General features: G+C 35.5%; 1 protein-coding gene and 1 long non-coding RNA gene across 2 annotated transcripts; one reads left to right on the top strand and one right to left on the bottom strand.

Moving 5' to 3' along the window:
* Window positions 1–2590: 2590 nt before the first annotated feature.
* On the bottom strand, window positions 2591–16383 carry LOC133863090 (myosin-17-like). Its single transcript, XM_062299081.1, has 39 exons — window positions 16286–16383; window positions 15233–15361; window positions 13930–14070; window positions 13664–13809; window positions 13419–13575; window positions 13213–13271; window positions 12442–12601; window positions 12168–12317; window positions 11952–12088; window positions 11708–11854; window positions 11502–11603; window positions 11255–11312; window positions 11060–11161; window positions 10834–10871; window positions 10533–10659; window positions 10268–10438; window positions 9847–9978; window positions 9599–9708; window positions 9408–9468; window positions 9019–9196; window positions 8389–8594; window positions 8081–8200; window positions 7855–7953; window positions 7528–7749; window positions 6976–7115; window positions 6488–6605; window positions 6352–6402; window positions 6197–6277; window positions 5851–6021; window positions 5478–5633; window positions 5106–5312; window positions 4276–4413; window positions 4118–4188; window positions 3925–4024; window positions 3783–3839; window positions 3630–3686; window positions 3464–3544; window positions 3092–3177; window positions 2591–2989 (listed from the first exon to the last, which is right to left on the bottom strand). The coding sequence occupies exons 1-39, from the start codon at window positions 16295–16297 to the stop codon at window positions 2866–2868; spliced, it is 4602 nt and encodes a 1533-aa protein (XP_062155065.1). The 5' UTR covers window positions 16298–16383; the 3' UTR covers window positions 2591–2865.
* Window positions 16384–17625: 1242 nt separating this feature from the next.
* LOC133862333 (uncharacterized) lies at window positions 17626–23077 on the top strand. Its single transcript, XR_009899201.1, has 2 exons — window positions 17626–18010; window positions 22351–23077. It is a non-coding gene; the product is annotated as an uncharacterized LOC133862333 (long non-coding RNA).
* Window positions 23078–25062: the final 1985 nt, after the last annotated feature.

Genomic DNA, 25062 nt, shown 5'->3' with positions numbered 1-25062 from the left:
TAAATCAAGTGAAATTGTAGACTACACTCTTAACATTTTATTGAGAAAAGAAAAATAATAACCATCTTTTATTGTTCCCCTAAAGCAGGCCAGCTCTTCCTCTAGGCTACTTAGGCGCTCGCTTAAGGCTTTTAAGAAAGAAGGCCCCAATAGAATTGGTGGGTAGAGACATTCGGTGTTGTTTCTGTCGATATGATAGTTTGTATATATATATATATGTATTTTTTTTTTTATTATTATTATTTTTTTTTTATGTAATATGACTTTCTGAAAGTTTACAATATGATCTCTAATTTCCTCTTCGCTTTGTTTTAGAACGTATGCCGATTAACAGTACATTTAAATTATTATTATTATTATTTTAAAGTATACATAGAGCAAGAAGAGCATTGCTACTGCTAGTATTTTATAATCTATCACTACAAACATCATTTGTCTTTTGGTATAAGATCGTGATCAATCCTTCAGTTGTTTTTTTTTTTCCCCAAATTTATCGCTTTTTTAAAAAAAAAAAAAAAAATTGTTTTTATTGAAATTATGCTGGTCTTCTACTTCATTTGTATATGAGTAATTTTGTGGCTTTTTAAACTTTTGTGTGTTATTGCAGTATGATAAAATTCTAATTAATATTGACAATGTCATAATAAATATTAAGTGGATTGGCCATATTATCAATTAAAAATAAGTTTTTATTTATTTTAAAAATAAGTTTTCTTGCTTTTTGGAATATAAAATTACCAAGTTTTTATATTTCAGTTTTTTTTAACAATATAAAAATCAATATATATATTATTTAATTATTATTATTGTTATTATTATTATTTATATTATAGGTACTTGAGGAACCAATTACAACAAGAAATTAAAAATACAAACACATTAGGGCCTGGACAACCCAAAAAGTAAACTATGAACGAAAGTACGCGGGGGTAATGATTCCGAAGATGCGGGCCCTTTGACTCGAGGCACGGATGCCACTAAGTTGGGGTCATCGGTAAAGGTGATTTGACAAGTGTATTAAGTCACAAAGACCCAACCACAAAACATGGTTAAACAGTGGGAGATTAGTACAACAAAATAACTCAGAAATACAATAAAAAAACAGCACAAACAGTAAAATAAGCAGCAGAAGTCTGGTTGATAGAGGAGTGGGAGCCTTCCCTGATGGCGCGTGAGATCCACGCGCCGCCAAGGGGAGGCCTCTCATCATCAGGAAACACCGGTTTCACCCGGAACCACCGATGGCCTAAGCGTTGGGAGGCTGAGGGAACGGACGTGTTCGCCACAGCGAGAACGAAGAACTTGCTGGCGCGTGTAGGCCACGCGCTTGTGTGCAGGCGGCGGTGGAAAGAACGGAGACCATCGGTGGAAGCCGAAGAACCCGTTGGTAAGGAGCGTGTCTTGTAAAAATCGAAGGAGGAGAGAAGATCTAAATCCAAAAATTTCAATCAAAAAATCTTTCCAAAAATTATAGAGAACACGGTGAGGGATGGAGGGAAAGACCTAAGCGTTGGGAGGCTAAGGGAACGGACGTGTTCGCCACGGCGAGAACGAAGAACTTGCTGGCGCGTGTAGGCCACGCGCTTCTGTGCAGGCGGCGGTGGAAAGAACGGAGACCATCGGTGGAAGCCGAAGAACCCGTTGGTGAGGAACGTGTCTTGTAAAAATCGAAGGAGGAGAGAAGATCTAAATCCAAAAATTTCAATCAAAAATTCTTTCCAAAAATTACAGAGAACACGGTGAGGGATGGAGGGAAAGACCAAAAACAAACGATGTGTGGTGACAAACTAGAAAACAAGTAGGAAAATGACAGATGGATAGATGGAGCTGTTGCCTTATCTCCAGTGGCTTAAAAAATTGGAGCTTTTGCCTTATTTCCAATAGCTTAAAAAACTGTAAACATGTAGGATGGATGACAGAAGGTGAGAAGTATGGGTGGTTGGGAGGTGTGGTGGGTAGATGAAGTATGGAACGGAGATGGATGATGGGGAGAGAAGCACAAAGCTTCCCTCCCATAGAGTTTATCACAAAAGACACCAGAGGATTCTAGAGAGAAGGGGGACTAATTTTTTGACTTTTTTATTTAATTAATATTTGAATATAAGAAAAAGGCTCACTGTAATTTATTGCCATGACCCTCAAAATCTACTAAGCCGACCCTGCCCTAAAGTAGCCTCTGGAAAACTTTTTTGCTACCTCATCTGCTTGAGTTGATTTATTTATTTATTTTTTCATTTAACTTACCAATGGTATTTCAAAAAATTGCTGTATAAAATAACAATATATCACTATACCGAGAGAGATAAAAAAAGAAAGAAAGAAGAAAGTATCAGGATCCTGTGTTTTTGGAAAGCAGAACTAGAAGCATAGCAAACAAGATTTTGCATTAGGCAGTAGTAAAAAATAAAGAATTTACGGAGGGATTTCCTCTGTATTTGAGTGTTCTGATAACAAAAGATACTGGAAAATTGGAAATGGACCATAAGGTGAGCCTACTTTACATGATATTAAACCCCAACTATTGTATTAAACCCCAATATTAGCCCCCCCCCCCCCCCCCCCCCCCCAAAAAAAAAAAAAATGTGGCTAATATAAAAAATTACAACTCGGAGTAGAAGACAACTCACATAAGGATAAACTTATTACAAAACTAAAAGGCCAACAAATAACAAAAAGAAGCCTACTGTAGTGTAACTAGTAAAGAAGACTAGACCAAATACCCAGCGCCAGCTACATCAATAAATAAAAGAATTGGCCCAGACAGAGTAAATTATAGCCTGGGTGAAAAAATTGATTAATATAACTACACATTGGCTCTTGGAGGTGCAAGGAGTAATGCCAGGGGAGAGAAAAGACTATTTGATATCATTCTGAGCGTTGTAATAAGAATGTAAAGCCTGAGTTTTCGCGAATAAGAGGTGGAGGATCAATATCAGCAATTTCTATTTGTTGCATTGACTTGGAAATGTCATCCACAGAAAATGGAATGCTGCATTTGGAAAAAAATGGGGTCTTGGTTTTAGCCACAGACAGGAGGCTTGAAATCAAGAAATAATAAAAAAACATGCATGCAATTGTTAAATTTTTTTACCTTGAGTCGTCATCATCCAATAAGAAAGAACTGCTGGCAGCATTGTTTGAGTCCTCAGTCATCATAATTCTCATACGCGAAATAACCTACACTTAGTGAAAAATTTTGAGTGAGGTTTCGACAGAAATGAATCTGCCACGTCTTGATCGACCATTTAGAAGTATAGTTCACAGCTTCATATTTTCCCTTTTATTGGGATTTTAAATCAATAAAACCACCTGATGAATAGTTTATAAAAACTCTCCACGGAACTTTTACGTGGAATTGATATTTCCAAAGATGTTTCTTTATCAAGCATCTCGTTAGCAAACAGCCCCCAGTAATGAAGACTGACACAACTCCAAACCAAATAAAAGTTAGGTACACACTTACATCTGTAGATACACTGTGTGTACCATATTTGTCATCCCAGTACATTGTGCTGATCCTGTACAATTGCTGTATGCTAAGCACCTGAGAGGGGCAGCAAAGTACAGTTGAGAGAGAGAGAGAAGAGGAGGGAGTGAGAGAGGAGGGAGAAAAGGTGACACAAACTCACTGGACAAAGATCATTTGTTATTTCGTTTAAGGACTTTTTTGGCTTCTGATGTATGACCTGATATTGCAGAAAAAAAATTGCAAAGAAAACAAAATAAGAAAAATCTAGTAGTAAAAGTTTAGTAGGAATGAAGTCCAGATAAATGAATCAAACCAGGAAGCCAACTGCTTGTCTGATGTGCTTCAGCTCATCCCATGCCGAACCTACAAACTAAATGTAAAGAAGGTACTTAACCTAAGTCTTCTGAAAGAGAGCTAAGGAGAAAGAATACAGGAGACTGATCAATGGCCCCTACCTCCTCTGTTGCATCATGACACCACTGTTCCAACTCAGCCAGCCCTGCCTTCACGTATTCCCCATTGCTGAATGAACAAGATTCACGCCGCAAGAGAAGGCTGCAAAATTGGATTTTGAATTCAGGAAAAATAGTTTGAGATACTTTAGGATCAAAGTTGCAGGATTCCAGAACCCTTGAGTGATGATTTTACCTGTTAAATAACTGAACATTGATAAAGGAAAATATCTGAGTAAATACTTTGCAAACTAGGAATGGAGGGACCTGTATTATCACAATTTTGAAGAGAGTTACGCTGTTTAAAGAGCAAAATAACGATACTATCTCACTGTACTTGTAGGTTCCACTTACGTAGTTGGCCCTCACAATCTTCAAGTAGTTATTTAGACTTTTCACAATGCTTTGCCAGTGAGCAACCAAATCTTGTTGATCCACAGCATTAGCTTGAGAACGTCCCTTCACTAAACTAGCTCGGGATGTCTTAGGTGCCTGTGTCATAATTTGGACGTGAAATACAAATCAGACAGACAGTGGAAGTGAAATATTTGTAAAACGAATATACACATGCATGCGGACTTTTTTTCCTTTTCTGGTACTCATGCACCCTTACATTGATGACATACAACACAGTATAAGCAAATGTAGATCAAATTATCAACCTGCAATTTGTGAACTCAGGTTAACCTTTGGTCAGACTAGATGCATAGCAGCTGGAATGCCTCAAGACTTGCACACGGTTACACTATTACCCATTGTAACTTGGACGAGTTCATAGGAGGAAACATGTTCAAATCTTTTATCAGAAACATAGTTCCTTTACATAGAAATTAAAAAAAATAAATAAAAAATAGCATTAAAGGTGTGTAAGAAACAGTGTTTATCAACAAATGCATGACTTAAGTTGCTCAAAATCTGTACAGTGTTCATCTGTTACTCATTATGCCACAGATAAATTTATAGCAGGAAAGAGCTCAAAATTTGATGAGAAATAATTTTTTTTTTTCCTTGAGAATCATAGAAATGGAACAGAAAAGCGTGTAATGAACAGTCCATTTGTCAGCAGATGCATTGTTGTTAGGATAAAGTTATTTGTTGATTATGAAATATCCAAATAAATAATTTATGGAAGTACAAAGAAGTAGTAATTAAAAAAGGTAAAGAGAACATAGCCTAGCAGTTACCTTGATACACAATTCAAGTACTTGGGAGATCTCTTTTTTTAAATTATCTCTTATCATTCCATATATTTTCTCAAGGAAGGCTGTGAGTTGCTGCTTGAAAAGCAAAGCTGGATATTTGGCTTCAACTTGCCGTAGTTCATCCAGGCCACCAAGCATCCGATTATTAAGAAATGAGAACCCAGCACTATGTGGAGACATTCGAAGCCCCTAACATTGACATTGCAAAAAAAGAAAAAAAAAAAAAAGAAAAAAAAAAAAGGGAACATAAAGAAAAAAAAGAAAAGAAAGTACATCAAAACTGCATGATACTACAAAAGATAAAATGTCTCTTTCCAGCTTACAAAAAAAAAAAAAAAATGTATCTTTCCTTACTTGAGACATCCTCCCAAACAGAGAAGTTGATGTTGATCTTCGCCGTTGCGGAGTTAAGCTTGCTGCTCCAGTTACTTTCAGTGTGCGCTGAAGGAGTGACAGCAACGTGGATGAATTTGATAACCAATAAGATAAAACGTCAATGTTATCCTGGACCTTCAGTGCAGTAGAACTCACATCCATCAGTGAGTGGCATAAGACATCAAAATCATCAAGCACAAATTAATTTATAAGTTTCTTGACTGCTCCTGTCAAAAGACTTAAGCCCATTTATTAAACTGGAATCACTGTTGAATGGCGTCCTTGTTTCCAAACACCAATAACAAAGGATGAAACCTGTACAAGATTATTCCAACTAAAAGTTTAGCCATACCTCTATTGCTGCGCCTATTGTTCGAATGATACGGTCAAAAATGTTGGTTCTTTCAACCTCAAAAGACCTCCAATGGAGAAGGCATTTGTATATTAGACAAGCAGCAACAGGCCTGCCCCCGGAAAAACCTAGATCTTGTGAAGTACACTTTATTAGCAGGTCCTGGTTCTCCTGCACTCAGAAAAAAGGTAACAACAACAAAAAAGCCATTATCCAGTGTTAGTTCAGCCGAATACGAGGCAAATTAAGATGTCCTAAGAGTACAAATCCAAAATGGGCTGTCAAAAAATATCAAGCACATCTTTGTGATTAATGTTTGCTTGATAGCTTTCTTGCAACTACTTACTTGCTGCTTCTCATTTAGAGATTTCTGTGGCTTATCCTCAGTTTCAGATTCCCGTGAGTTAGGTTCTGCAGCAACTGAATCCTGAAACATTTAAAAGATGATGTGAGACATAAACATGGCTTTTCCTAAATTTGACATATGCTAAAGAAAATTACCAATGCTTTTCTCATTTCTCCATTTTGAACATCTCCATTCTCCAGAGTTCTCTGCAATTCATTGGCAACAACTCAACAAATATTTCCATGACACATATGTGGTGGTACAAATGAATAACTTTTTGGGCGAGATTACCTGAATGATTGCTGTCTTTGGTCTAGCAAATAGAGCTTTACCAGTTGGTGATATAGCTAGGGATTGTTGGCGAAGTACTTGATTCTCCGATTCTAAATTAGAGAGCTTCTCTTCAAGCCTGGACCAAAGATAGAAGAAAAGTTTCAAAATGAAAATTTTACACAACATGAGTGACTCTATATTCATCCATGCCTTCCCCTATTTGTCTAAGCCTCTGCTTCTACTTTCGTACTAAGGTGGTAATAAGGAACCTTAAATGGAAATCACAGATTCAAACACTTCAATATTATGCATGTGCATAAAAGAATAAGAACAGGAAGATTTTTTTTTTTATTTTTTGATAAGTAAGAAAATTTCATTAAAAAAGCGTAAGGCGCCCCTAAGTACAGGAAGAATTAATAGAATGTGGATAAACGTTGCTTAGATTCTCCAGGCAGTTAATTCTCAATTAAGAGGGTGAGAGAACTTCCACAAATTCTGTTTCAAACCTTTGCACTGAATCTTGAAGCTGATCCACTTTCTTCCCTGCATCTTCAAGCTTCCTAGTCAATTCCCTATTTTTGGCTTGCTCAACAGCATAAGCCTGCTTCGCCTCTTCCGCCATCCGTGTTTCTAATGGCAACAAGGCCTATACAAGAGAAAAAATTATCATATGTTGTCCTCCCATAATCTCAACCTGTAGTTATGATAAAATCAATAATTACTGTCAACCATAGGAATTTCCACACCAATTAATTCCAGTTATAATTCAGTTCAGTTAGAGTGCCCAAGTGTGAGAGTTTATAATTTACTACTAAAGGTTTCAAACACTCTATATGGCAATTTGAATTCAACATTCAACTTGATGGCAAATGTTTCCTCTAATGAATGGAACAACCATAAGAAAGATAAAAATATTGCTATTTCTTTAGGAGTGTTTTGTCTTGCTCTAATTGTAGCAACTCTACACTTAAAAGAGTTGTATAAAATAGGACCAAAATTCTTTAAAAGAGAAGATTCAAACAACCATTAAAGATTATCCCACAAATAAGTAGTTGTACCTTAAACCTTTCAACTTCAGCTGTCAACAAATCAACCCTTTCCGTATCTTGTATTATAACACGAGTCTCCTTAATGACAGGAGGTGCTTCTTCAATAGCTTTCCCAGCTGCCTCTAGTTCTTTGATGACCATAGAGTTTGCTTCTTCTATTTGTACTTGCATTGCATGCAATGCATCCCGCAACTTGGCAACTTCTTGGGCTTTTGCCTCCTCAAGATCAGTCTGTATTCACAGCAAACAAGTAAACTCAGACGGACCTTCAGTCGGCATCCAAAATACTAAAATTCAATTTTATATTTCAATAGATAGAAAAGTAAAAATCACTACCCTTAATCGCTTTTCAAATTGCAAGCGCCATGTAAGTTCTTCTACACGCTTTTCTAATTTGTCCTTTGCTTCTTTAAGAGCCCCAGATTCTCTTGCAGCCTATATTAATTTAAAAGAACAGTGACCACTTGCTCTAATTCTTTATACATCACAATCACATCACGAATTTCCATTGAGTTGAACAAAATTGAAAACATACAATAATATTTAACAAATAAGATCATACCATTTTGAGCTTTCTGAGCTCTCTTCCAGCAACTCTACATCTCCAGCCACACTGAGAAACAATAACTGCCTTCTGAAGACTCTTATAATAGGAATAAGCTTGGTGGCACCGCCAATTTGCCTGTAAAGCACAAATAGAAAAGGATCTAGACGTCACTTTTAACATATGCCATAAGTTAAGAGTATTGGCGTTGATTCTGCACAAGAGCATCAATATCACAATCTTATCTTCAGTGGTAAAATTGCATCAACCCCTTGGAATAATAATGTAGATGAATAAAAGATCATGCCATTGAACGTTGATAATACCTGGACGATGATGGCGGCCTTGGTTTGATTCTGTAATCTGAATTCATTGCGCGCTGTCATTGCCCTTAAGCCTGTCTGCAACATGGTTGCAGCTGACAGTACTATTAGGTAGGATTTCCTGGCACTGTATCGCCTGAAGTTCTTCTGAAACTTCAGGGCTGCAGCTTCCCGTCTCAACTGCAGATACAGTTTGCGGGCCATTATACCTACAAAAAGTTGGAAACATCAGAGTTCCAGGACAGGAGATTCAATCTGTAAAAGATATAATTATTTGATTAAGCACTTTCAAAAGATGCCTGCTTCAACATTTTGCCTTTTCTTTTTGATTTGGATCTCATTTGTATGTAAAGAAACCACATATCTCACTAACATTTACGAGACATGGTTGGAAATTTTCATCTGACTGTCATAATTTCAGAAATAGGCAACACTTTTCATGTCACAAATATTAACACATTATTCTTTTCAACTCATGCTGCTTTTACCTAAATCACATATTTTGCTACTTCCGTGCATTCTAATATGGGCTCAAGTTTCATGCATTCTGAAGTAACAAACCAATTGAGCATGATAAAACCTCATTTCTTACTGATAAAGTGCAGAGATATGAAAAACAGTACAAAACGATACCTTGCAAGTGAGATTGTAAGCAAATAGCAGCTTGGCGCAATGAGATGAACTCTTTACGAGTAACGTATGTACGAATTTGCCGTTGGATGGTTCTAGCAGCATTTCCAAGTATCTCTGCTCTTCTAGCATCCAACTCAGCCATCTGACCCACTCTTAGGAAAACCTTGGTCTTGCCTATCTGCCAGTATTACAGAGAATAATTGTTATATACAGATACAAAGAAAATGTATATGATTCTACACAAAAACACAGGAAATCAAGTTTTTTTTTTTTTTTTATAAAAAAAAAAAAAAAACAGAAAGAAAGAAAGAAAGAAAAAAAGAAAAGAAAAGAAAAACATAAAAGGAGCATGGCAAGTTTGAGAAGTTAAATACAAAAGGCTAAATCACCTGATATCCTTTCAATCCCTTTTTATCAAGAATCATTTGGCAAGCAACTTTATCATCATAACTATAAAGAAAGGGAGAGAGCACCATTATGTACCATTAGAGATCTATATCAATCTAAATAGTACCACAAAAATCAAATAAAAAAATCCATTATGAAATTCTCAGGACAAAAAGATGAAACTTAGACTTACTTTCCTTCCAGAATTTCTGGAGCCAGAACACCAAAACGATTAAGAAACTCATAAAATGTACGCCTAGTAGGATATCCAGCACAACTTATCCTAATTGCCTCAAGAACACCCTAGAAGAAATAAAAAATTCACATCATACAAAATCGAAAATAACATAAGTTCCAATGAGAAATAACGTAAAAAATAAAAAAAATAAAAAATAAAAGAAGTAATAAAAATATGGTGCATGTCAACAAAATCATACTCACACCACAGCGTAATTGTTGAAGAATATTAAAATTCTCAAAAATAGCAGGTTTCAGGGCATCATTTGGCTTCACACATCTGATGTAGTGAGGTTCAGTTGCGCTCAAGGTCTCCATCAAAGATTGAAGTTGTAGCTGCCAATTAACAGAATTTGATCCATTGAAGCATTTCTCATGATTTATAATCAGAATCCAAGCAATATTCATATTGAACACTTGAAAATTCGTCAACAAGAGAGCATACTAGTCTGTAACCTTGTATAACCATCCAATATACCATTACTAAAACTAATCACATATTAAACAAACAAGTAGGCTGGTTTACAGAATGGCATCAAATTAACTTTCACATCATGCCTTCACACCCATCATACCTTAACCCCATCCAAACAAGAGAAGATGAAAAGGAAATGCATGTAATCACCTTGAAGCGTGATCCGATGGAAGCAAATTTGGATGACTTTGATGATTCTTCTGGAAGTGGGGGAAACAGACCCACCACAAAGGAGCACTTTGAGGCAGTCAATAAAGCTTGATGTTCAGCTACCACATAATCTTTGTTCTTGTCCAGAAACTGATCAGCTTGATAACTTACCTTTGAAATTGGGAAAGCTTTTCAGAAACTAAAGAAAATGCCCTAAACCTTCTCAAGGCAAAACAGCTAATATGACGAAACAAGATGCATTTACCTCCCCCGCGTAGTGTGATATGGTAAAATCAGTGCGAGAAAGCTTTGGTTTGATAAAACGCTTGTGTGTTTTGAATATCTGGTACAACTTGTGTGCAAATGTCTCATGTGTAGACTTAGGAAACATGCTGCATTGAAGAATCAGACAAAAATGAACAGCAGAGTAAAGGAAGAAACTCCCAGATGTAATAGAATGAAGGAGACCAGCCATACAAGCGAAGTTAAATTTTAATATCTTTTTGTTATGATGAAGATAGAAATTAAGAATTAACATACTACATTAAGCACGAACAGCATATTACCAGGCTTCATCAAGTAGTGCAATAATTCCTCCAGGTTTCTGTAGAAGATCAAATTATCATACAAACAGCATACAATATAATATGGTTATGACATGTATTCAAATGTTAACTCACAGCATGAGTCTATGAGTCTAACTACTAATACATAAAGTCCATTAGAGCAATCCAAAAATGGGAAATACCAAATTCTGAAGTTGAAAGATTGGATAAGGTAACAGCTAAAAACCTTTTCAATCAAATCAAGCACATCTTGGTTATCAATGAACTCAATGTAGCTCCAACTTATCTCTTCTTTGGTATACTCTTCCTGCTCCATTTTAAACACATGCTGCAAGTGCGCAATTGAAAATAATAAAATTAGTCTATAATCTATCTCAAAAGTTAGGAGCCAAACCCGCTGATTACTAATTCATAAGCTGACCTGATTGAAATGTTGTTGTAGTTTTTCATTTGTGAAATTGATGCAGAACTGCTCAAAGCTGTTTTAAAAGAACAGATGTCAGCACAGAACCAATGAGTCTTGTTTGTCGTGGTGCACTATTTCTCTTTTTGCTTTTCTTTTGGCAGTGGTATTTGTTAGGGTGGGGGTTGGTAGCAGTGTTATTAGAGCACAAACTTCATGTCTAGACTTTAATGTATAATGATATAAAACGCATGTGACACTGTACCTATTGCACTTAAAACTTTCAAATCCATATATATCAAGAACTCCAATTATTGACTTTGAGTTCGGATCCTGTCCAATCGAAATGTTAATTTTTTCCACAATCCTGTCAAAAAAGGAAAGTGGTGAAATGCATTATAACCAAACATAAACAACAATGCAAATTAATACATACCAGGGAGAAAAGAATTTGTCAACTGATCTCCTTACCAGTCAAATAAGTGAGAATATATCGTCTTGGCTAATGCATCTCTGCTAGCAATTGCATTATCAGGGTCAAGAGTTCTTGTAATAACTTCTTCAGGTGTCACCATTACACGTTTAATTAGCGCATATTCCAAGCTCTGGGCATCACATCTGTATAACAATTACGATTAATAGCAAAATATGACTATTAAATAGCTTCAAAACAAGACACGGATGCATTTTGAACAATGAAGTAGAACAAACATGCCTAAGAAGTTCTGCTGTCATATTAAGATGAAATCTAGACTTCTCATCCTTAATGACTGAGGAATCTATTTCCTTCCCTTTTGCAAAATCAATATTACCAAGGTGAAGAATTGCTGCTACAACCCTGAATATTGCCTCCTGAAAAGAATATATGATCAGAAATTTTACTAAACCTTAATCAAGAACATGCATGGTCTGGAATTACAGAAAGACAAACCTGTTCTTGCTCACTAATTCCAACTATTTCCATGGCCCTTCTGGTTGCAAGATATTCATGAGCATCATTTACACCATCCAGCTCATAACAAGTTGATTGGTTTAAATAATGGAAAGATTTCGGGCTCCCCAACTTATATCTCGCAACATCCTGCAAATATTTGGGGAAAAAAATCTTGTAGTGGCATTCATATTGCAACTACCAGAATTGAACTTGCTCGACTTAAAGAGTAAACTGTGAGACACAAACTGACAAGTAGTATTGTGTAAAATACCTCAGGTGGTGCAGCACAAAGGAGGTAAAAGCAATGGTAGTTTCTTTCTGGATTGGAAATTTGGCAAACACGAGACCTTTCAAGCAGATAAGTTTTGATTGCTGCCCCAGATATCCCCCCATTCTTGTCGAATTGGATTTCAACGAATTTACCAAAACGACTACACAATAATGTCATGACGACAAGAAAGAAACATTAAAATGAGAACTTCAAAGAGAGATGGCTGACAAAATATGCATGATAAGAAATAAAATGCAGTATAATACAAATGAAGAATATTACTTAAAGTTTTACTTTGAATCCCAGCTGAGCTCCGATCCCTGTGTCAATGTTTGCCAGATTTTGATGCCCTAACCGACTGTATTTGTAGGTGACATCCGGCCACCAAAACCAAACCAATCAGTCTTAGAAACCGAACCGAGCCGAACCGATTGCCATCAGTTGGTTTCGGTTTGGTTATTAATTGGATCAGGTTTTCAGGTTTCACTTTACCCACTTGGACCCATAACATGAAGTGGTGGCCCATTTGGTTATTGAAAAAAACTAGCGAAAAAAGAAAGAAAGAAAACTAACAGGTGTCTGTTTTTTAAATCCTGAAACCGACACCGACCCAATCATAGAAGACCAACAAATGTAGGTTGGTTTCAAGTCGGGTCAGTCTGTTTTTTGGAAATTTGCTCAGCCCTACTTTTTAATGAAACTATAAAGTGAATTTCAATATGACTAAGACAACTTTCAATGCGGAATGAACCATGCCAAACTGATACACACCTTGAGTTGTTGTTCCTAATTGTTTTCGCATTGCCAAAGGCTTCAAGAACTGGGTTGGACTGTATATTAAAATAAAAAATAAAATAAGGTCAATATGGACATAACCCTTGATTTACTCAATTTTTGAGATAGTATGTTAAGCTATGCTTATAGAGGGAAATTTGGGAGTCAGAAATATAGTACAATTAATAGTAACTTAATCATACCTCCAAAACTTGTTGTTCAACTGTCCGTCCTTCTACTCCAGATCGCCCACCTAAGTACGCAAGATATCTCATGAGCATCTTTGTTGTCTCAGTTTTACCAGCACCACTTTCTCCACTAACCAAAATCGAATTGCTTTTTCTTTCGTTAATCATCGCCCTATTTTCTTAAACATAACATCAGATAAGAACACTACCCCATAAGGAAACAAAAAAGTTGAGATCCAGCAGAGTACTCTGAATTTCACCTGTATGCAACATCTGCAACTGCAAAAACATGAGGACTTAGCTCCCCAAGAGCAGCTCCTTTGTATTGTTCCATCATGTGCGTGTCATATAGATGAGGCAATCGTTGAAATGGATTAACTGCTATCAGGATATTGCCTGTGTATGTCTGAGAAGGTAATAACAAGTATTAGCATCAAAAACACATTTTAAAGATCTTCCTTTCTTTAGGAGCAGTTGCTTCAGCATATTGGCATGTCATAAAGGAAAGATAAGTAAAATAACTCACATAGATTTCATTGAGTTCATATCTAGCAGCCAGATTCTGCAGCACTCCAGGTTCATGCAAATAGGAAAGCTTCGTCATGTCATCTACACCTCCAGGAGGAGCTTCACTATCCTTTGGAAACACTTTTGATATCTTTGTGACCTGTGCAAATCCATCCAGCTAATTAGGACCACACTTATATGTAAGAAAAACAAGAAATTAAAATGAAGCACGGGGACAAATTCTATAAGATTTGTCCGCTTATTCAACTTAGACTGGGACAGCAAATCCTAGAAGCTAATATTAGCAAATGCAACTTAATAAGATAGCACAACTAGAATAGAGTTCTCGATATAGTATTCTATAGTGTGTTACATGACATAGCAAAACTTGCAAAATATTCTGAATCAATGTTTCTTTGCACTCTTACCATCACATTGTTTTAGAAGTCTTTGCTAGGAAGATGAGGACTCAACTAAATTTAGACAAGCAAACTGCTTTCTTTTTTTCTTTGGGCTATGCAAACCAAAAATGACAATGGATTTGCAATATACATTAGGTCTATACTTCTGACAGAACTTCAGAACAAGAATCAGGAGCCAAGAAGCGAAAGTGCAAGATGCATAGCCCTATCCCTTACAAATGTTTGTCCAGTGGGCGGCAATTGATGGGCCCACGGCTAAAGCTTGAGCAGTTTCTCAACACCGTCATCGATTAACAGTTTTATTAAAAAAAAAAAAAAAAAAAAAAAAAAAAAAAAAAAAAGTTATTGATTGTTTGAGAGAACAGGAGAGAATGGTTGCAACTCCAAATACGAAAGCATTAGACTTATTCATCGCTAGAATTTGGAATTTAAACCTACATGAAATGACTCTTTACTTGATTGGTGCAACTCTAATCACCAAATTAGTGGGCGCTTTTTTTCCCCTTTGAATTGTTGTCTCCAGTCACATTCTAATGAACTTGATTCTGGATAATGTGCAAACAGTGATCTTTCTTTCTTTGCTTCATATTTTATTTATAGCCAAGCTTAACCTCTTGTTTCATCTATGATTTACTTCAGCTGTTGTCTTTGATTCTTTTATTGAAAGCTCCCAATATACTAAGCTATAGAAACCGTTCTCTACTTGAACCTGCCTTTTCCAATGATTGGAAAAAGAATTTCGAAAAAAAAAAAAGAAAAGATAAATGCAAACAGTATTTATCATTCTAATTAATGTCCTGAGCCACGAATATTCTCAAAAGCTCCATTTCCATATTGAAGTAGTTGATTCAATGGACAGGGTACATTCATACAAAAATAACTAATTAAAGGAGCACTTACTGTTTTTCCATTGGCGGTGTTGACAAGAACCTCATGGCCATTGATCCGAGTAACTTCTCCATCTATCCATGCTACAACTGGATCTTCAACCCAGACATGAGAACCTACAACTACGTTAACAGGTGCTGCCTGCATATAGCAGGAATGCAGAACAAATATCAAAGTTTGAAAAATAATGAAGTCCATCCGTGTCAGAGAAAATTACAAGTGTTTCATGAAAAATGAGGTTAACAGGAAAATTTAGACCATGACAGATCACCAAAAAGTAATTTCAACATCCATAACAGAAACTTTTATCAAAAAGAAAGCAAAAGATACTTTCCTGCAAAGAATCATAAAAAAGGGATAGAGAAATCATTTCATCAAAGATTCATGAGTGAGCATGCCACGTAGAACAATATCTTGATCAACTTCTTATTTGGACCCCTAAGCCCAGAAGCAAACCTAAATTAGCTTGCAAATTGCAATAGCCAAGAAGAAAACCTATTTATTAATAAACCTACTACTCAAGACATTCACAGAACAATAATCAATATTACACAATGGTAACCAGTACCATATCCTCCCATAACTACAAAACTCCAACAGTGATTGTAGATTCACTTCAATGACACCGGAAAATGAAACAGAGCAAGCTTTGTTATGAAATTTAGCCGACATTCCTCACCCAAAAAAGAAATTTACCCAAAATTTAAATTTTAACTGAAATTATCACCATATTTCTCAGATATCGCAATTAGTTGCCTTCAAGGTAGAATTAGGAAAAATAACAGAAAGCCAGTACCTCAAACGCAAACGACACAAAGTAAACCAAAATTCAACTCCAAAAAAAACAGCAAAAGGAGGAAAAAGGAAAAAAAAAATGTAAACCCAATAAGAGGTAGCTAAAGACAACAAATTTCAACTATCGCAACAACAAAAACAATAGAGAGGGGAGAGAGAGAAAGCAACCAAAGCTTGGAAATGAATAAGAGATTGTAGTGAAAGTTTGAAACCCGTTCATGCACATAACAAATTGGAGTCCTAAGCTAAACTAACAAAAATGAAACAGACCCATTTACACATAGTAGAAACCCAGCAAGAACAGTCACATAAAACAAAGCCTCAACAAGCACACCAACACGAGAGAGCGAGAGAGAGAGAGAGAGAGAGATAGAGGGTCAAATTTAGTCAACAGAACAAGCATTCTTCGAAAATTTACCATTTGATAACACCAAAGAGGACCCCTGATCTTTCAACTCATCCAAAGCAAACACAATGCACTAAAACTCTCAAATACTGCTTTCAAATTCAAATACATTCACACAACTCAAACAGTTCCTTCCTTCCCTCCCAAACCTCTCTCTCTCTCCCTCTCAAAACTTTGGTTAAGAGGGTTTGCATTGTCTGGACTCTGAAGAGTGGGGACACACGGCTCCTGAGCGCCACGAAATTGTTTCTGTAAACTCAAAACAGATGACTTTATTTACATCGTCATTGTTGACTAATTGGCTATTAAGCAAAGCATTAATGGAATTCAAAAAAAATAAAAAAAGCAAAGCTTTAATGGGCCTTATAACCTTGTTAACTGCATTCTTACTGGCCTCATCAAAATAATTTTTTGATAAGCCAATTTGATAAAAATACTAATTAAACAAATCATTAATGGGCCTTGATTATATGAAATAATCTCATAGCGTGTTTTAAGGATTTTTTTTTTTTTTTTTTCAATATCTTATAAATTCTTGAGTAAACATACGATTTAAAATTGTTCCCTTACTTTTTAAAAATTAATGTTCACTCCCTAAGTTTTTCGCAAATTTAAAAGAGATCATTTTGTGTGTTTTTCTCCCAAATGCCACATTAACATTTTTGCCAAATTACCTTAAAATAATATTTTTTAATAAAATCTAAAAAAAAAAAAAAAAGGTATAAAAAGAAACCTTTTTAAAAATACGTCATAAAGGCAAACATCAATTCATATCTCTCACAATCTCATGGCATCATAAGCAAAAAAAGCATAGGCATTATTAACTTATAATGACGTTGTCAGAAGAGCAAACGCATCAAAATCAACAATCATTTTGTTCAAAAAAACAAAAATCAACAATCATCAAGTCATCAGGTAATATAAAGAAAACATGGTGAGTTTGAAAATTGAATTTTTTGAACTTAGAATAGAATTTGATTCATTGTGCGAATTTCGAAGTTTGACTTTGTGAGATAAAATTTAAAAAAGTTAAATAAAATATAATTTATTTTTAAAAAAAAGTAGAAATAAATAATGAAGAATTTTAATTCACCTCTGGTGACAAACGGACCATTAAAAAGACAATAAATACTTAAATAAGGAGTAGTGCCATACATGCTTCACTCTTCTGTCTCTCTTCTGTCTTTTTTCCTAGGTGTCAAGTCTGTTTTTTATTTTTTTTAAAAAAAATTGAAACAAAATCAAGATGCGGGCTCGTCATTTACCCCATTTCCCCCAAAATTTTCCCTTTCCCCCATTTCCTGTGCCGACCACTGTCCCCCTCCCCCACCGTCCGATTGCCCTCCACCAAATGGCTAACACTGTCCCCATCAGACCACCGATCTCGACCCACTATCTCCATAGATCGAACCCATTTCTCAAATCTCCACCGTCCCTCTCCCCCACCCGACCAAGCGCCGCCTATCATATCGAGCGCCGCCCATCTCCAACCAGGTCTCTCTCTCTCTCGTTACAGACCCACCGACCGCCACCCATCAGAGCACCGCCCAGCCGAGCAGGAGCGCCGACCACCTTATTCTAACTCTACGGTATCTCTCTCTTTCTCTATCTCTTTCCACGGTCGGCCATTGTGGATTTTTGTTGTGTTTTTTCTCTCTCTCTCAACGGCCGATCACTGCTTGTCAACATTGTGATAATTTTTTTTATGGTTTTTGTGGCCTTTTTTTGGTTCTTGAAGATGCTCGCTGGGTGTTCTACAAAATGTCTGAAACGAGTTATTTGAATTTATTTGGTTTGCTTTCAGGGTCTGTGATATAGTGACTATCTCTCATGTTTTTCTTTTGTCAATTTGACAGGCCAAAGGGCCTTGATCCTTGTGTTTCTAGCAGTCACACCAATACAAAACTTCAAAAATGCAGATAAGATTGAAATTACCCATCGGAAAAGTGTGAGATGATTGGCCCGAACAGTTCATTTCTCTTTCATTTAATTTCTGACGAAATCTAGCTAGGTAGTGCAGCTGTGCATGTGCTTCGGGGTTCCAGTAGACTCTGTAGAAGCAGCCATGCACAAATTTCATTCCGCTTCACTAAAAATAAATTAGAGATTAATTAAGGTTAAGGGTTGATTTGTTTCCATTTTCAGTATTTATGGGTGCTTAATTTGTCAAAAGAACAAAATCTGTATTCAGTGTTAGTGTCATGAGCAGCCTGTGCTTCCTTATTTTGTTTGGTGCATAGCATATATACTCTAATAATTACAATTCATGATTCATTTTGTAGCTTCCTTATTTCATGCATCTTTCTTGTTCATCATAGCATTCTCATTTTGGCTAGCCGTGTAGCAAAAATGGGCCAAAAAATAGCTTAATCCAGCTAGCCATTTTAACTAAAAATTCTGAATATGAAGGAATACATTAAAATCAATAAGTAGTTTAGTCCTTAAGCATACCTTAAGAAGAAGAACTCGGAGCTCAGGATATCTCTTCATTAAAATCAATAAGTAGTTTGAGTATGGGTTTTGGGTAATTCATTAACTTATTGATATTTTGGTGTTTTAGATGGCTAGAGATTGTTCTGAGTCATTGTTGGATTCTTGTTGATTTGAGTTATTGTTATTTGATATTTTGGATTAATTTTGAAGTTTTGGGTATGAGAATTTGTAGAAGGTGGATTTTTCCCCCCCTTTTTCTGTTGGTTTGAATTCTAATTTGGCATCTGAAAATGGAATTTGTATTTATTTTCCCTTTACTTGCTCGAAATTTCCTTCTCTCTTTGATTCTGACCACTTTAATAGGAGAATAAATTTCAGTATTTATACCTGTACACCTAGCCACAGAGCTCCATCTTCCCTCCCCATGCAACTTGACATTTTGACTAAGCAATTTATCCTTTTCATGAGTCCAAGGACCTCTTGTCCACCCTTGTTCTGGAATCCCCCGACCCATCATCTAAGCTAATATTTCACACTCTCAAATTACCATTTTCTCTGTGGCTGCCTAATATTAATATTATATGTGGATGTGGGTGATATTAATTGTTGCACTAATATGAATCTTTACTTGTTACATAAACTCATAATACATCCCTAAAGAAAGATGATATACCTCTTAACTCTGAGAGTTAGAGCTTCGATTGCAACAGCTCTGGGGGAGCTGCTTCTCATGCTAAATTATTAGCTGGCCAAGGAGTTGATAAGACATGCATAGTGAAATTATTTTTGTACAATTGTGATCAATTTACAATACTTATGGCCAAAGGGTTAATGCTTATGGCCAAAGAGTCTTTTGTTTGTAGTCATTGTGATCAATCAAAATGATGAAATTCATTATTTTTTTTTTGGTACGATTGATTTATGAGGGAAGAAACCTCTATTGTAAGGAACAATGCTGCTTATTTGGATTAGCTATAGCAAGTAAGGAACAATGCTGCTTATTACTAGGATCCCCCAAGTCCAAAAATGTAACGGATTGGAACAATGTTGCATGCATACCAAGGAACAGTTATTTGAAGCCAGTAGATTACATATATCTAGTATAATTAGAAACAGAAATTAATAAAATTAAATAGCACCGCAAATGCATCATACGTCAAAAACAAACCCATCCAGGTCCAAAAAGGCACGCAACAAAAAAGGACTAACACCATATAATGATGCTTTTATTTCATTTTGTATTGACAAAGACTAACAGCACATCATGTGGTCTTATTACCCTTAGAAAAGGTCTAGAGAAAGGTTCTGAATATAGCTCCATTAGGAAAATCACAACAAATAATTTGCCGTCAACTCCAATGCAAAACTGAATTCCTATGTTGAAACGTTCTTCAAAGATAATCACAATTTGCCTTTGTAAAATCAGTTGCAGATGAACATTCTTCAGGATGATCACAAATTGCCTTTGTAAAATCGGTTGTCGATGAACTGCCACCAAGGTCAGCTGTTCTGTTCTTCCCCTCTGCAATTGTGTTGAGGATAGCATTTTGGATCAGATCAGCTTTGTCATGGAACTTCAAATGGCGCAGCATTGTGACAGAACTCAACAGCAAAGTAGTTGGATTCTCCAAATTCTGAACAAATGCAATCAATTAACAAAGACGAATTCCATAACTTTTGTTTCAAAGGAAGTTATGCTTAAAAGAAACACGAAGTTACAAGTACAAAAGCATGAGGGAAGATGGAAAAGAAGAGAGAGTAACCAAAAGTAGGCAAGTAACAAACATCAAGTTGCAATAAAAGTAGTATCAAAGTTGATAGAATGTCCATCATTTTTTTTTCTGGTTGGTAAAATGGTCATCAAAGTTGAAGATTGCAACACCACTTTCTGACTTTTTTAGAAGCCTTTTCAAGTTATCTTCTCCCTCACAAATCAGCCTGAAGACTAATCATCTTGAAGATTCTACTATCTTTTTACTTCTCCCCGGCCCCATTGTGAATAGAGCTTTTTTTCCCCTTCATTTTTTTTTTAATTTGTAAAAAACTATGTTTATCAAGTTCCAGGAAATTATGGTCCGATAAAATAAGATGAACACAAAAAGCATGTCTTGACCCCTAAGAAAAAAAAAAAAAGGATATTCCTTCTTTGGATTAGCAATATTGCAGCTGCAAATTAAGTCATATAATATCAAATGGTCTAGTTATATATTATTGGAGATATGTATAAATATGCAGAAACCTTGGTGTTAAGCCCAATCCCCCCCAATCAACCCAGCACAAAGGTCACTGATAATATCACCATACAGGTTAGGCATCACCAACACATCAAAAAGTGCTGGATTCTTCACAAGCTGTGTATGGAAAAACCAAAATTAAGTTTTAACCCATACAGAAAAATGAAAAATGCACAGCATATCTTGAAATGAAAAATGCACAGCATTATAATTTCAAATTAATCAGAATTTGTTTGCTCATGTTGGACTAGGGCTATTAATTATTTTATAAAATTTTGTCTATTGTTGCAAAAATCTCTCTAACATGCATTAGCCATTCTAGAACATGTCATCTGGGGCAACTTAATTCTTGCAATAAATGTAATACTATGTTTTCAATTTGACTTAGCTAAGACTTTGATGCTTAGATTATCTTCAAGTCATGTTTTTGATGAAGTCGTGTTTCTGATCTCTCTCTTTCTCTTAATTGTCTTCATGAATTATTGAAAAAACTTCTATTGTTGAAATAGAAAAGGATTATCATGTGAGCTTATATTTCAAATAGGGGCACTTTGGAAGTGTGTTGAACAAATAAAACATCAATGTGACTTTGCTCTATGGACTGGTTACATTGTGGGTAGTAAAGCTATTTTAGAGTTTGAATTTGACTTGGATTACCAATAGGAATGCTTTTTTGTTGAATTTAAAGTGGGAGATACATGTTAGGCCCCAAAATACAAATCTGAGTTGATGGGCATTGAATTGAGGTGTTGGTATTGAAGTTGGTAGTGCAGCAGTTATCTTTATGGTGATGCAGTGGCAGTGGGCTTCTCAGGCTGATGTCAATTACAATAGCTCTTAAGTGGCTTTGATTGCACTAGTGTGAAGGGATGACCTGGTTGCATTCAGTTTTGTTGAAAGTACTTCTCTTTAACTTACCAAAAGAACATAAAAAAGTTCATCTTGACTTAGTTGGGGGCAAATACTAGACCAGCTTCTGCACCCTTGTGATACTATTTTGGTAGCTAGGTACTTTGCCCAAATATAACATAAGAAACCCCCAATTAAAGATCTATGCACAAAAAGGAGTTTTTCCCCTTTGTTCCACATTCTCTACTATTAGAGTTTTATCTAAGTGTGGAGATTTACTTGGAATTCTCATTTTGATTGTTCAATTTGTTGTTTGATGTGGAAAGTTTTAGTATAAAACTTAACAATTTAGAATTATCAGTTTTTCTATTCATTTTAAGAGGGAAAATTTTGTTTATTCTGTCATTTTGCAGGATATAATGGATCATTTTCTCAATTGGATGATCATTATAATCTTCATGCCTATGGTTCTCATACAGTATGTTCTGCTCCATATACTTTGTGGAAATTTCTAATAAATCTGATATTAGAGCAATGCACTGCCAATTGGGAAAGCAAAGTAAAATGAAGTTTGAAATAAGAAGTAAACCTTGGAGAAGGAAGTGGAGACCTTGGAGACGGGGCTGTGATCGGTCGGCACCGGAAGTGGAGAGCTCGGTCAGCGGTGGAGATGGGCAAAAATCGTTGGTCGGCACCGGAAAATGAGGAAGTTCTGCCGAAAATGGGGGGAGCTCGGTCGGCGGTGGAGATGGGCAGAGATTGTGGGTCTGCGCCGGAAAAGGGGGAAATCGGCCGGCAATCGGGGGGAAATCAACCGGAAATGGGGGAAGGAGATTTTTTAGGGAAATAGAAAGAGGGGAAAAATTTGGGGGGAAATGTGAAATGTCACGGGTCTGTGGTCTCACTATGCATATGCAAAAAAAAAAAAAAAATCATTTTTTTAATAAATACACTGGCAATGCCACACTGGAAAGGGACGAACATGAGACGGAAGAAAGTCTCATGTCTAGCATTTCTCCTTAAATAAGTATATATCATTCACAAATCGTGTGGCATCACATGTTAGGGATTATGACCTAACATCCAGATTCATTTGTATCACTTTTTCGGTTTATTAAGAAAGTTGCTTATTTTATGAAATTTTTTAGAACATTTAGTATATCATTATATACATGTGCATATCATTAGTATGTACATGTAGTCAAGTTACATTGAATATGGTTTAAGTGTATTAATAAAATTATCACACCAAATATTTAAGCCATAAACCTTGTAACTTATAAACTCTAGTTTATAATCGGTAATAGAATTGAGCATTTCATTATACGATTACAACATATCAATCATAATGATCTATGTTGATCATGGAAGTTGAGACTTTTGATTAATATGTTATTGTTGCAACAATGCATTGGACTCGACCATGTGAGTTGTTATTTTATGAACTCTTGTCTATTGAATAACTTGAACTCATAATTGCATATAACATTGACTCTCAATATTCAAAGGAATATGAACTCAAATGTGAAGTGAATGTCAATTTGATACAATTAGGAGTGACATCTTTTATAGTCAAAATCTTTGTGTGTTGGGTAGTCACATATAGCATAATGGGTACACTATTCCTCAAGATTAAATCAATATTTAGTTTGATTTGAATCAAAACAAGGGGGTTGAGAGGGGGCAAGTGCCGCCCCCCCCACCTCCCAAAAAATTTTTTTACTCCCTGATTTTTTTTTTTAATATCCTTGTTGCCCACCCTCAATCACTCATTAAGGGGCAAATTATTTTTCAAAAGTAGTGAGATTTATGACTCAAGCCATTTAAGGAACGATTTGTTGCGTTTTTTTAAATTAGGTCACTCAGGTATGAATGTTCAGAAGAAAGAACCAAGGTTGAAGAAGATGAACAATAGATTTAATTGTAAAACGTAGTGTTGCGTGTGGAAGAGTTTGCAAAACAAAAGTTTTCTCAAAACGCAACGTTTCATTTATTTGCTGGAGGCTTCGTCAAACGGTGAACTTTTGTTTTTTTGTTTTTATTATTATTAAACTGATTTGAGTGACTTGAGTCTATTATGACTTGTACGGTGAGAGAGTGAAGAGTCAAAGTAAAAAAATAAATTGATTATTAACCTGTGAGTCTCTTTGTTAATTTTCTATTGAGAGGCCAATTTTTATTTTATTTAAAAAAAAAAAAAAAAAAAAAAAAATCTAAACATCAAGGGTTTTTTTTATTTATTTATTTCTACTTTTTTAAGTTTGATCATCAACTCATCAAGGCTTAGTCCACGGAAGTGCACCTACTTTTTAAAAATTATATATATATAATTTTGTTATATATTTTGATTTAAAGAAATATATAATTGTAGTTGCATGTGATTATAGACTATAAAGAACAACAATAATTTCATTGAACTCTGATCAAATTCTAAACGAGCTCATGTCGAGGTGGATTTGCAAATTTGCCAGCAAATCCTTGCTTAGGAAAAAAAAAATTGATTATCATCCTAATGATAAAGATCAAATCTGAAGAACATATCTACGAAAAAGACCTTGTCAACCAATTGATCATAGTTTTCCAAAAACACAATAAGAAAAACATGTCGTCATTTTAATCAAGCATGGTTCAAAGAATATGTTGATTGATTGGAATACAACATTTTATAAGATGATGCGTATTGCCTATATTGTTATCTTTTCAGACAAGATACTGAATATCAAGCAAGAGAAGACTCATTTGTTACTAAATGGTTTAAAAATTGGAAAAATAAAGAGAAGTTAAAGAACCATGTGGGGGCTCACAATATTGCGTTAGCTATATTTTTTAATAATTTTAATTAAATTTTTATTAACTTTTTTTTTTTTTTCATTTAGTGAAAAAAAAAAAAAATCTTGCCCCCCCTAAATCAAAATCATGGCTCCGCCACTAAATCAAATGAATAATGTTATAAGGAGAACTATGGTGATTTTAATCCTCATGTCCTCACCGAATCCTCCCAAAAGTAATGTGGCTTTAAAATCACCATTAGATATGTGATAAATTACTATTAGATTTTGATCAAATTGTAATTTTAAAGCCCCATCACTTTTGGGATGACTTAATAAGTACATGAGTCCTTCTTA

The sequence above is a fragment of the Alnus glutinosa genome, chromosome 3 (genome assembly GCF_958979055.1).
Source record: "Alnus glutinosa chromosome 3, dhAlnGlut1.1, whole genome shotgun sequence".
NCBI classification, from domain to species: Eukaryota; Viridiplantae; Streptophyta; class Magnoliopsida; order Fagales; family Betulaceae; genus Alnus; species Alnus glutinosa.
The sequence above is the reverse complement of the archived record's forward strand: the minus strand, read 5'-3'. Positions and strand labels throughout refer to the sequence as shown.